General features: G+C 45.4%; 1 protein-coding gene across 4 annotated transcripts in view; it reads right to left on the bottom strand.

Moving 5' to 3' along the window:
* Positions 1 to 13,941, bottom strand: part of FAM193A (family with sequence similarity 193 member A) — a 194,366-nt gene that overhangs the window by 1,360 nt on the left and 179,065 nt on the right. Inside the window, exon 20 of one of the 4 annotated variants that reach the window (XM_064365358.1) lies at positions 9,459 to 13,786. The exons of the other annotated variants lie outside the window; for them this stretch is intronic. Within the exon in view, the coding sequence (XP_064221428.1) occupies positions 13,699 to 13,786 (88 nt within the window). The 3' untranslated portion in view covers positions 9,459 to 13,698. Of the gene's footprint in view, positions 1 to 9,458; positions 13,787 to 13,941 lie in introns of those variants that run through there. 4 annotated transcript variants of the gene reach the window in all.

The raw sequence follows: 13,941 nt of genomic DNA, 5'->3' as shown, positions 1-13,941 counted from the left end.
CAGCATTTCACTGTGTTGACCAGAGAGGTCTTCAACTTGTGACCTCAGGCGGTTTGCCTGCCTTGGCCTCCCAAAGTGCTGAAATTACAGTTTTGAGCCACTGTGCCTGGCCTTTAATTTTTGTATTTTTAGTAGAGATGGGATTTCACCATGTTGGCCAGGCTGGTCTTGAACTCCTGACCTCAAGTGATCCTCCTGCCTCAGGCTCTCAAAGTGCTGGGGCTACAGGTGTGAGCCGCCACGCCCAGCCTATGTCTTTTTTGGGACAGAATCTTGCTCTGTTCCTCAGGCTGGAGTACAGTGGCACCATCTCAGCTCACTGCAACCTCTGCCTCCTGGGTTCAAGCAATCCCCTGCCTCAGCCTCCTGAGTAGCTGGGACTACTGGTGCGTACCACCATGCGCAGCTAATTTTTGTATTTTTTGTAGTTTCTTGCCTGGCCAAGAAGCTTTTATAGAGAGAACAGAAGCCTCAAAAAAAAAAATTGTGTATACACATATATCCTAAATATCCGCTTCTAATTAAGTCAACTTTGAACTAAGCTCTTTAAAAATATCCCTTTGTCGGGTTGTAGCCAGGAAGATAGTAAACATTCTTGTTTCTTGGTTTTTCCTTCCTGAAACTGACACCAAGAAGGAGGTTTGAAGCTGGCCATGGTGGCTCACCCCTGTAATCCTACTACTCTGGGAGGCTGAACTGGGAGCATCACTTGAACCCAGGAGTTTGAGATCAGCCCGCCCAACTCAGTGAGCGGCACATGTGTCTGTGGTCCCAGCTGCTCGGGGCTGGGGTGGGAGATCAAGGCTGCGGTGAGCTGTGATGGCGTCCCTGCACTCCAGCCTGGGTGACAAAGGTGAGACCCTGTCTCAAAAATAACAATACAGGCCTGTTGTGGTGGCTTATGCCTATAATCCCAGCACTTTGGGAGGCTGAGGCAGGTGGGATCGCTTGAGCTCACAAGTTCCAAGACCAGCCTGGGCAGCATGGTAAAACCTCATCTCTACAAAAAATATAAAAATTTAGCCAGGTGTGGTGGGGCACACCTGTGATCCCAACTTCTCAGGAGGCTGTGGTGGAAGCACGGCTTGAGCTGGGGAGGCTGAGGCTGCAGTGAGCCTGTTGCCAATGGCAGTTATCTGAGTTGCCAGCGGCGAATCTGAACAGATCTGCAGCAGCCTCAATTCTCACTCTCAGAAGAATCTGACCAAAGGCCATAAGGCAGAAGAAGAAACTGCATCGAGTTTTAGAATAGGAGTGAAAGTTTATTAAAAAGCTCTAGAGCAGAAACAAAAGGAAGGAAAGTGCACTTGAGGCCGGCGCCCCGTCTGGCCTCTGACGTAGGGTTCTAGACGTTCTCCCGATTCCTCCCTTGGGGGAGGCTGCCTGCACGCACAGTGGCCTAGCACTTGGGAGGGAGCATGTGTAGTGTGTGTACTGGAGCGTGCACATGCTCCCCTGAGGCTTCTTCCCTTATGGGGGGAAAGTCCCTGGAAGCTCACACACCAGGTAAACGCCACCATTTTGCACCTCTTACTGCACATGCTTGAGCCCACTTGCCCGATTCCTGGGATCTTCTCGGGAAGCTGCTGATTACCAGCTTCATGTATTGGTCTACTAGGGAAACTGCCTTTTCCTGGTGCTGGCTGTGACCAATTATTTCAGAGAGGCAGTGTGACAACTGCCTGACCATCACCTGACGGTCGTCTGACATCCCTGGTGGGCGGAGGAAGCCCTCCCCTGCCCTGCTCACGCCTGACTAGCTACCCACTGTAACAAGCCAAGAATGTGGCACTGCACTCCAGCCTAGGCAGGCAGAACCAGACCTTGTCCCTCCCCCACCCAGCCCCCCAAAAAAGTTTTGGAGGTGGAACATGTGCTCATTAGAGGTCTAGGGTAATCACTATTTAAGGCAGTTTGTCTTCGAGTTTTAATAAACTGTTTCCTTTTGGAGTATATGGTTTCATTTCGCTTAGGAGAAGGCTCAACAAAACAACAAAAAACCCCTGTCACACTCTAAACACAAACCATAAATCTGCAATCATTCAAGGGCATACCTACACAAACGACTCAGAAACAGACATGCAAGACCAAAAAAGAATCCCTGGCCGGGCGCGGTGGCTCACGCCTGTAATCCTAGCACTTTGGGAGGCCAAGGTGGGTGGATCACCTGAGGTCAGGAGTTCAAGACGAGCCTGGCCATGATGCTGAAACCCCATCTTTAAAAAAAAGAATCCCTTTATGGTTTTTAGGACCCAGATGCCTCTCAAGGACAGCTTAAAGAAAGTCTTGCTAGCTGCAAGGGTGCAACCCACAGCTGTCAGGCCATGTTTTCTAATGCCTCAGCTTCTCAGCTGACTGTGCACACATGCCAGGTGGAAGACTTCAAGAGACAGGAAAGTAGAAAAAAGAAAACTGCCCATGGGACTAGTGCCAGAAGTCGGGAAAATTAGGGAAGGTAAAATGTATGGGGTTGGGCTGGGGTGGGAGCTCATGCTTGTAATCCCTGTACTTTGGAAGGCCAAGGTGGAAAGATCCCAGAGGCCAGGAGTTCAAGACCAGCCTGGACAACATAAAGAGGTGCCTTCTCTACTCAAAAAAAAAAAAAAAAAAAAAATTTGGCCGGGCGTAGTGGCTCATCCCAGCACTTCGGGAGGCCGAGGCAGGTGGATCACCTGAGGTAGTGAGTTTGAGACCAGGCTGACCAAGATGGAGAAAACCCACCTCTACTAAAAATACAAAATTAGCTGCATGGTGGCACATGCCGGTAATCCCAGCTACTCAGGAGGCTGAGGCAGGAGAATCACTTGAACCTGGGAGGCAGAGGTTGTGGTGAGCTGAGATCCTGCCATTGCACTATAGCCTGGGCAATAAGAGTGAAACTAGTTCTCAAAAAAAAAAAAAAAATTTTTTTTTTTTTTTATTAGCCAGGCATGGTGGCGCATCTGTAGTCCCAGAACTGTGACTGGGCCACTTGACTTCAGCCTGAGCCACAGAGTGAGACTCTATTTTTAAAGTCTTTTAGGGTCTAAAATCTGCTCACATATTCCTCTGGCCCTGCTGGCACCATCTGTGGGCTGATGTGTAGCTGTCTTCAGTAAAGAAGGATTTATGTCCTACCTTTAGGCAAACACAGGAGAGGTGGACCCCTGCACTCTGTCTTCAGCTCAACAATGCCCAGTATTTGAGAGAGCAAATTTAATATTTTAGTTTCCTTTGGTAGAAAAGACAATGTATTCCAAATGGTCAAGAGTCATAAATAACTTTAAGTAAATTAAAATTAATCCCTATTAGTGGTACTCCTAAGCTAAAGGTATCCACTGAGGAAAGGAATCTCTGGTGGCTCTAAAGAACTGTAACTTTGTTTTGAATCAAGTCCTAGCTGGAATGCTGCTTAGCTAATTCCCTGGATGATAGCGTGACACTGTGTCTCAAAATAAATAAATAAAATAAAAAAGATTCACATCCTTAAGTGACTGAGAGCACTCTCTAAAACAAACAAACTTCTAAATCTCTCAACTTGAGAGCCAAGGAGACAACTCACCTTCATGCACCAGTTTAAAACTAACAGGAATTTGTCACCAATTTTTTTTTTTTTTGAGACAGAGTTTTGTTCTCTTTGCCCAGGCTGGAGTGCAATGGCACGATATGGGCTCACTGCAACCTCCACTTCCCAGGTTTAAGAGATTCTCCTACCTCAGCCTCCCAAGTAGCTGGGACTACAGGCGTGCGCCAACACACTTCACTTATTTTTATTTATTTATTTTTTGTATTTGTAGCTAGAGGTGGGGTTTCACCATGTTGGCCAGGCTGGTCTCAAACTCCTGACCTCAAGTAGTCCACCCGCCTTGGCCTCCCAAAGTGCTGGGATTACAGGCAAGAGCCATCACACCCGGCCTTGATCACCAATTTAAGGGGGGAAAAAGGTCTGAATTACAAACAATGGGAAGCAGCAATTTTAAAAGCATGCTGTGTAATTTAGGCCAAAAAAATGAAACCACAGCAGGAAGGGAGCCGAACTGCCAGCACTGGGCTGCAGGTCCCGCGCTGTGAAGCGAGGCCAGACAAGGCAGTTTTCCTTTGTACGCTTGAAACCCAAATCTCTTGCCGTTTTAGAAAGGGAGGAAGGTTAGAAAGAACCACCACCTTTTAAGAAAAAAGAACAAACTGGGAGAGGAGGTGATTACAAAAGTTGTTTGTTAGGGCCAGGCTTGGTGGCTTACGCCTCTAATCGCAACATTTGGAAGGCCAAGACAGATGAATCATTTAAATCCAGGAGTTTTGAGACCAGCCTGGACAACATAAGAAGACCCTGTTTCTACTAAATATTTTGAAAATTAGCTGAGATTGGTGGCCCACACCTGTAGTCCCCGCTAGTCAGGAGGCTAAGGTGGGAGGATCAATTGAACCTGGGAGGTCAAGGCTGCAGTGAGCCAAGATCACACTACTGCACTCCAGCCTGGGTGACAGAGCAAGACTACTGTCCTAAAAAAAAAAAGTTGCCAAAAATTCTCACTGTTTACAGAAATTGATAGTGATTGGCTATACACTGTTGAACTACAGGATATGAGTCATCCAGTGTATGAGATCATTAGGAGGTTAATTTATGGCTACTTGGTGGCAACACTGTATCTAGAGTCCATACAGCAGGTGGATTACTCAGCTCGGGGTGGTGGAGGGGGCGGGATGTGCCTGCTCTCACATTTCAGTGCCTCTCTGGACGTGACACTTTTTTCTTTTTTTGAGACAGGGCCTTATTCTGTTGCCCAGGCTGGAATGCAGTCATGCAATCACAGCTCACTGCAACCTTGACCTCCTGGGCTCAAGCGACCCTCCCACCTCAGCTTCCCGAGTAGCTGGGACTACTACAGTCATGTGCCACCGTGCCCAGCTAATTTTTTTACTTCTTGCAGAGATGAGGTCTTGCTACGCTGCCCAGGCTAGCATCTTCTGACTCTCTATATATGTTTATTTATTTAATTTAATTAAAAAGGAGAGACAGGGCTGGGCACAGTGGCTCACGCCTGTAATCACAACACTTTGGGAGGCCGAGGCAGACAGACTGCCTGAGATCAGGAGTTGGAGGCCAGCCTGGGCAACATGGTGATAGAGTGAGACTCTACTAAAAATACAAAAAAATTAGCCAGGCACGGTGTCGGGCACCTGTAATCGAAACTACTCAGGAGGCTGAGGCAGGAGAATTGCTTGAACCTGGGAGGCAGAGATTGCAGTAAGCTGAGATCGCACCATTGCACTCCAGCGTGAACGACAAGAGCGAAACTCTATCTCAAAGAAAAAATAAAGTTAAATAAAAATTAATTTAAAAAAGCTGCTCAGTTGACTGAACTCCTTTCTTCCTTAACCCTTGATAACTATATGTACTCTCTCAGCCTGCTTTTCTTTTTTTTGACATGATTTCTGCCAAGAATAATGTAAAGCTTCGTTGACTGGAAAGCTTAAATTCTTCCTCTGTGCTCTGTTGTTTTTGAGACAGGGTCTCACTCTATCTCCCAGGCTGGAGTGCAGTGACACACAACAGCTCACCGAAGCCTTAAACGCCTGGGCTCAAGTGATCCTCCTGCCTCAGCCTCCCGAATAGCTGGGATTACAAGGTGTGAGCACTGCACCTGGCAACACTTTTGGCTTCTAATTTCAGATAAACAGAAGATTAATAATTGCTAATATCTTAGGTTTTCACTACAATTTAAGGTTACTGAAAGTTAAAATTCTGACTAACATATGTAACTCAAAGTAGAGAGAAGAAGAACAAGTTCTCTACATAGAATACATAAGAAAAATGAGATATGTTTTGGTAAGGAAGGTCCTAAGAAAAACATGAGGATGTGGTTCTGTCGTCATTTTGGAAAAGTGTTTCTGACTAGTTTAGAAGTTATTTAAAAGCTGTATTAAGATGAAGAAAAAAAGATGGAAAATGGATACAGAAAGTTGGAAAAAAGAAGTGAATGGGAAAATTATAAGAGGTTATAAAAGATTTATGAAAATCTTGTGTGGACAAAGCTGATTGAGATTGGATGGATCTGTTTAAAAGGTTTTTATTAGCATTAATACAGTGATGCAACTGATTTTCTCTTTTGAATAAGATTTCACGTAGTATTAGTAAGAAATAATAAAAATGTTTTCTCAATTATCTTTTGAGTAAGTTGTTTAAAAAAAAAAAGAGGGAGAGACATTCTGTGACCTTATGCTGTTTTCATTATGTCTTCTATTTAGAAAACTGAGTCTCAGGCAGGGTGTGAGTCTTGCCTGCGGTCCCAGCTACATAGGAGGCTGCAGTGGAAGGATAACCTGAACCTGGTGGTCAAGGCTGCAGTGAGCCCTGATTGTGCCACTGGCTGGGCAACAGAGTGAGACCCTATCTCAATAAAACAAAAAACAAAAAACCCAAACAACAACAACAAAGCCAACCCCAAAACCCCAATCCCCCCAAACTGGAGTCTTCTATCCAAAGATAAAGGTTTTTGCTTTTTGAAACCTCTAAATTATTACTTTACTTAAATGAGTAACTTATTTTGTGATGATCTTATTTCGGTATCAAGTTTTTAAATCTTTGATATTTGACATACTTCCTAAAATCAAATTTTAAATTCAAAATTAGTCTTTTTTACTTCAAACTAACATTTTTTTTTTTTTTTTCAGACAAAGAATTGCTCTTGTTGCCCCGGCTGGAGTGTAATGGCGCAATCTCAGTGCACTGTAATCTCCGCCTCCCAAATTCAAGTGATTCTCCTGCCCCAGCCTCCCAAGGGGCTTCGATTACAGGTACCTGACAACATGCTCAGCTAATTTTTGTATTTTTAGTAGAGATGGGGTTTAACCATGTTGGTCAGGCTGGTCTTAAATGCCTGACTTCAGGTGATCCACCCACCTTGGCCTCCCAAAGTGCTGGGATTACAGATATGAGCCACCGCACCCGGCCACTTCTTTTTCTTTTCTGAGACAGGGTCTCACTCTGTTGCCCAGGCTGCAGTGTAGTAGCGTGATCAGCCTCTGCCTCCTGCGTTCAAGTGATTCTCATGCCTCAGCCTCCCGAGTAGCTGGGACCACAGGAACCTGCCACTACCCCCTGGCTAATTTTTGTATTTTTTGTAGAGATGGGTTTTTGCCATGTTGTCCAGGTTGGTCTTAAACTCTTCTTGGCCTCAAGCAATCCACCCACCTTGGCCTCCCAAAGTGTTGGGATTACAGGCGTGAGCTGCCGTACCCAACACAAACTAACTTTTGAACATTTAAAAAAATCAAGTGGATGGTGGGCGGGTGGGCTTCAAAGTCCCAAAGAAATATAATAGGCTTTTTTTGGTATATTAAAATAATACAGAAAGTATTGTCAAAAAAATAACTGGTGTTTAACTTTGAGTTATATTTGTATGGATATATTATTAATACATGTTCCAAAATTGTATGAGATTCCTAAAAATTGCTGGGTGCTGTGGCTCACACCTGTAATCCCAACATTGTGCAAGGCCTAGGCGGGAGGATCACCTGAGGTTAGGAGTTCGAGACCAGCCTGACCAACCTGGAGAAAACTGTCTCTAATAAAAATACAAAAAAAAATTAGCCAGGTGTGGTGGTGCACACTTGTAATCCCAGATACTTGGGAGGCTAAAGCAGGAGAATCGCCTGAACCCAGGAGGCGGAGGTTGCAGTGAGCTGAGATTGCACCATTGCACTCCAGCCTGGGCAACAACAGCAAAACTCTGTCTCAAAAAAAAAAAAAAAAAAAAAAGATTCCTAAAAATCTCTCTTGGTATGTACATTAAATTGCACCATCCTAATGTTTTCTTAGGATTTTACAGATCTTTGTTGTGTCATGTGTTCAAGAAAATTCATGGACTGGACAATGACGAATACTGCTGAACAGGTTTCTGCTAACTATGGAGAGCATACCATTGGACTAGGTAGAAACTTCCAGAACTCCACCCAAAAAACTGATGGGATCCTGAAAGGTCCTAACCTAATTTTAAGCTGAACAATTAATAAGACTGAACTGGCAGGGGATTGAAATGATTTCCATGACTTCTTTTTGTTTGAAACATTGCTGATTCTGTTTATGTTTTGTTTCCCAAAGTCAAGAAAATCTTCTTCTCTTGAGCTATTTATAAGTTACAGCAATTGGGTATAAGCAAAACTGAAACACGGGGCTAGGTGTAGTGGCTCATTCCTGCAATCCCAGCACTTTGGAAGGTTAAGAATCCTCTAAGCTCCGGAGTTCCAGACCAGCCTGGGAAACATGGTGAAAAGTCTTTCTCTATTTATTTATTTATTTTGAGACAAGAGTCTTGCTCTGTTGCCCAGGCTGGAATGCAGTAGTACAATCTCAGCTCACTGCAACCTCTGCCTCCTGGGTTCAAGCGATTCTCCTGCCTCAGCCTCCCAAGTAGCTGGGATTACAGACACCTGCCATGACAAGTGGCTAACTTTTGTATTTTAAGTAGAGACGGGGTTTCGTCATGTAAGCCAGGTTGGTCTTGAACTCCTGACCTCAGGTGATCTGCTCACCTTGGCCTCCCAAAGTGATGGGATTATAGGCGTAAGCCACTGTGCCCAGCCTCTGTTTTTAAAATTTAATTAAAAAAATTAAAAAGAACCCATAAAGGTGGCAGTCTGGACAACACAGTGAGACTCCCATCTCTAAAAAAGAAAAGAAAAATTAGCCAGGCATTGTGGCACAAGCCTGTAGACACGGCTACTTAGGGGGATTGCTTGAGCCTGGGAACTTGATGCTGCAGTGAGCTGTGACTGTGCCACTGCCCTCCAGTCTGGGTGAGAGATCAAGACCCCATCTGAAACAAACACACACACACACACACACACACACACACACACACACACACACACACCTTTCTCTCTAGTCAGTTCCTTCAGAATTTAGAAACTTTATGTAAATATTCCTATAGCAATGTAATTATTTGTGTAAGTTCAGTAAGAATCTATTTTTCTTTGTAACAGGAAACAACTGGGATGGTGGTTATTTTACCAAGGCTTTGACAGAAATGGGATGTTTTCAGGTATGACCAGACTGCTTTGAGGGATTAAAATTGACTTTGTAAAGCCAACAGACTAGGCAAAAGACCGGCCCGGTACTTTGTCTACATGGTTCCCTTATAAAGTTCCTGACCTTGTGATAAGTAAAAAAATGTCAATTTCTGGCCGGGCGCGGTGGCTCACGCCTGTAATCCCAGCACTTTGGGAGGCCGAGGCGGGTGGATCACGAGGTCAAGAGATCGAGACCATCCTGGTCAACATGGTGAAACCCCGTCTCTACTGAAAATACAAAAAATTAGCTGGGCATGGTGGCGCGTGCCTATAATTCCAGCTACTCAGGAGGCTGAGGCAGGAGAATTGCCTGAACCCAGGAGGCGGAGGTTGCGGTGAGCCGAGATCGCGCCATTGCACTCCAGCCTGGGTAACGAGAGCGAAACTCCATCTCAAAAAAAAAAAAAAAATGTCAATTTCTGACAGGCCCAGGAACCTCAAGATATTTGAGAACCTTGAGAAGAGAAGAATTCACCCAATTCATACAGGTATTGCAGGTTCTGTCACAAGAATGAATCCCTGGCTTGGCTTCATAACTCGAGAGGCTTTTAAAAGTCTAATCTGAGATTCCTTATGAAAAAGTTTCAGCAAAGCTAATATAAAAGGAACCCATATGGGAGTGCTGTGGGGTGCAGGCTGAGCCCCAGGATCTCACTGGCCAGGCAGGTCTGTGGGATGCTGTGCAGAATGTCCTAGTGCCACTACAGCCCACCTCCCACCTTTTTCGCTTGTCGTGCTTGGGCTGAGAGAGGCCCCTGGCAGCAAGGGGGAGGAGGAGCTGCTGAAACAGGTGGGCAACCTGAAGGTGGAGCTGCCCCAGCTGCAGGAGGCCAAAGTGACAGCCGGTGCAGCAACCCAACTCTCCAAGATCCAAGTGGTCCACAAATCCACTGCCTGTGCTACCACCATTTACCGGACGCAGAAGGACGACCTCAGGAAATTCTGAAAGAGCAAGAAGTACTAGCCCCTGGATCACACGGCTTGCACAAGAAAACATGCCACGTGCTGCCAGCTCAATAAGCAGCAGGGAAACCTGAACACCAAGAAGCAGCAGCAGAAGGAATGGCTGTGCCCACTTTGAAGAAGACAGTCAAGGCCGAGCACTACAGTCTCAACAAAACACAATACTGGCAAAAAACAAAGGGAGCCTACATGGCCAACCAGTGTTCCTGCAGTTACTTTATGCAATCAGGTAAACTTACTTTACAAATAAATTAGTTATTTACCTTTGGTAAATTAGTTCTACTACTATTTATCTTTTTTTTTGAGACAGAGTCTGAGTGGTGCGATTTTGGCTCACTGCAACTTTGCTCTCTGAGCTCAAGCAATCCTCCCACCTCAGTCTGAGTAGGTGGGACTACAGGTACTTGCCACCACATCAGGCTAATTTTTGTATTTTTAGTAGAGGTGAGGTCTCGCTATGTTGCCCAGGCTGGTCTCAAATTCCTGGGCTCAAGGAATCCTTCCGCCTCAGCCTCCCAAAGTGCTGGGATGGTGTGAGCCACCATGACTGTGAAAAATTGTTTTTATAGTACACCTGTTATTATTAGACCATTGTTTTTGAGGTCTTACTACTAATTTGGACTGAGTCCTGAGTTCCTTCCTGACTACAAGATTTAATTTCTTAATGATGTTTTTCGTTGGTTCCCTAATGGAATAGTTCTTTTCTTGTTCTGGCAGACTCTTATTTTATAGTCCTCATGTGGATTATATTCTACAATTCAAAGCGTTAGTGTGACCGATCTCTTACTGTTTTACTTCTGAGAAAACTAAAACTACAAAACGCCGAAGACTAGAGATGATTCAGCAGGTGACAGCGGTTATACAAATCTATGACTTGACTGAAGTCGTGTTTTGTCACTCTGTGACGCCATCCCAATTTGGCTTTTGGGCAATCTTTTTTTTTTTTTTTTTGAGATGGAGTCTCGCTCTGTTGCCCAGGCTGGAGTGCAGTGGCATGATCTTGGCTCACTGCAATGTCCGCCCCTCAGATTCAAGTGACTCTCCTGCCTCAGCCTCCTGAGGAGCTAGAACTACAGGTGCACACCACCATACCGGATTGATTTCTGTATTTTTAGTAGAGGCGGGGTTTCGCCATGTTGGCTAGGCTGGTCTCAAACTCCTGACCTCAAGTCATCCACATACCTTGGCCTTGCAAAGTGCTGGGATTACAAGTGTGAGCCACCGAGCCTGGCCTAGGCACTCTTAACATTCCTCACTGAGATGTCTCCTCCCTCCCTAGGCCGCAATGCCAAATTTCTGTATTAAATGAAAAGAAGAATATTTTCTTTCAAAAGCCTTTACTTTGAATAATTTCTGAAATCTTCACCATTTCAGCTCCAATTTGGGTAGCAGAAATTTGAATGAAACCTGAAAATGGGGTATTATTGTCACCCAACCATTTGGTATAATTACGTTTGCTTAAACTGTGGCTCATTCATTCAACCGCAAACATTGGTTAATGTCCAACAGCATTCTTGCCTGGCAGACTCTGTCCAGGTGGAGAAAGTCGGCATGAGACTGAGCTCGTCACTTCCCCAGTCTGGAGGGGCTGATTGTGCCATTTCTCAGGGTCCAAATTCTCTTTCCCCGGCCATAGCCGGTCAAACCCTGAGTTTGTGATGTTAGCTTCTTCCTCTGCTGTCCCCTCCTAACTCTCCCGATCACTAATCCTGTTTCCATTAGTGTAGGTGTGACCCTGTCCACCAAACCCCTTCTCTACACAGCAGCTAGAATGCTCAAGAACATCAACCATATTCCTGCTCAAAGTGATTCAAGGAAGAAGTGCAATCAAAACCATCCCATGGCTTCAACAGGTTCTTGCAGCACGGGCATAGAACTCATGCTGCTCTCTAAGGCTCCCAGGCTGAGTTTGACCTAGCCTTGACCATTCCCACACCCGCTGCATGCCAGACACAGTGGCCTCTGCAACAGGCCTGTTTTGTCAACTGCAGACTACATGAGACATGCACATGGTATCTGATACACAAGACATACACATAACCAGCATGCAGAATCCTGAGTAACAGCAGCCCCAGGACACGAAACCTGACACTGCTAACCATGGCGCCGTGCTGTCCTCTTCGAAGAGGTAGCCACTGTCCTAGTGTTTTTGGAGTAATTAGTTTGCCATAGCTCTGGATAATTTCTTGACTTCTCTGTGGCATCCTAAATGGTAGTATAGTTGTGCTTATGGTGGCCTCGTATCGAGGGAACTGTACTGTACGTATGTGGTCTTACATCTTATTTCACTCAACATTGTGCCTGTGACAGTTCTCCATGAGGCCATAGTCTGTCCGTCTTCAGTGCATTCTGAAAACACAGACAGATGCTGCTGCTGGCCTCTGCTTGCCTGCCCCGGGGACAGGCAGGAATCCCTCTAGTTATGCACACAGTGTGCGGCGGTTTGTTGGGCTGCATGGGAGGCACAACTTCAATTCTGCTAGATTCTGCCAAACTCTTTTCCAAAGTACTGTAACCAGTTATGCTCCCAGCAGTAGCGGAGGAGAACTCCCACCACTCCATGCCTTCCTCCAGCAGGAGAGGGAAGGCTCGCTGGCTGCAAACCCGTGAAGCAGCAGCACCTCTCCTGGTCTTGCCGTGGGGCTCCTTGGTCAGGCCGAAGACCTCTTTGTAGTTCATTGGTCAAAAGCTTGCTGTGGGATCCTAATGGTTTGCTTTTTTTTTGAGAAAGGGTCTCTCTGTTGCTTAGGCTGGAATGCGGTGGCATAACCATAGCTCACTGCAGCCTCAAACTCCTGGGCTCAAGGGATCCTCCTGCCTCAATTTCCTGAGTAGCTGGGACTACAGGGATATACCACCATGCCTGGCTAATTTTTAATTTTTTTTGCAGAGTTGGAGTCTATGTTGTCCAGGTCTCAAACTCCTGGCTTCAAGCAATCCTCTCACCTTAGCCTCCTAAATCACTGGGATTACAGGCATAAGCCACTATACCCAGTCCTCCACAGCTTTATGATATTAATCCTTCCTATCTTTGGATAATGAATCTCTGTGATTTAGATCTTTTTTTTTTTTTGAGATGGTTGTTGCCAAGGCTGGAGTGCGATGGCGCGATCTCGGCTCACTGCAACCTCCGCCTCCTGGGTTCAAGCGATTCTCCTGCCTCAGCTCCCGAGTAGCTCAGATTACAGGCATGTGCCACCACGCCTGGCTAATTTTGTATTTTTAGTAGAGACGGGTTTCTCCATGTTGGTCAAGCTGGTCTCACTTCTGACCTCAGGTGATCCACCTGTCTCGGCCTCCCAAAGTGCGATTTACATCTTCTTTAGTGTTTTTCCCAGTGAAGTTTCACAGTCTTTTGTACACAAGTCTTACGCAGCTTTTGTCAGATTTATCCATGGATGCTGCAGAGACTCTGGTGCTATTATAAATATGCTCTTTTTATCTGAGCTACATTTCTAATTATTTGTGGTTTAGAGAAAAGTAACTTTTTTTTTTAGACAGGGTCGTGCTCTGTTGCCCAAGCTGGAGTGCAGTGGTACCATCTTGGCTCACTGCAGCCTTGATCTCCTGGCCTCAAGGGATCCGTCCACCTCAGCCTCCCGAGTAGCTGGGATCACAGGTGCACATCACCACACCTGGCTAATTATTTTATTTTTTTGTAGAGACAATGTCTCACTATGTTGTTCAGGCTGGTCTCAAACTCCTGGGCTCAAGAGATCCTTCCGCCTCAGCCTCACAAAATGTTGAAATTACAGGCGTGAGCCACCGTGCTCTGTTTAAAAACAAAAAAAAACAAAAGCAAATAACTTCTGTACTGATCCTACACAGTTAGCCCCTTGCTGTTAAGTTCTTTTCTATTTCCAATGTAGACAATTACATCACCTGCAAAATTGAGTTTTATTTCCTCTTTTCTATTCCTTTAGCCTA

The sequence above is a fragment of the Aotus nancymaae genome, unplaced genomic scaffold, assembly GCF_030222135.1.
Source record: "Aotus nancymaae isolate 86718 unplaced genomic scaffold, 86718_ANA_hifiasm-v0.15.2.pri h1tg000006l, whole genome shotgun sequence".
Taxonomy (NCBI): Eukaryota; Metazoa; Chordata; class Mammalia; order Primates; family Aotidae; genus Aotus; species Aotus nancymaae.
This window is presented reverse-complemented; position numbering and strand designations above follow the sequence as displayed.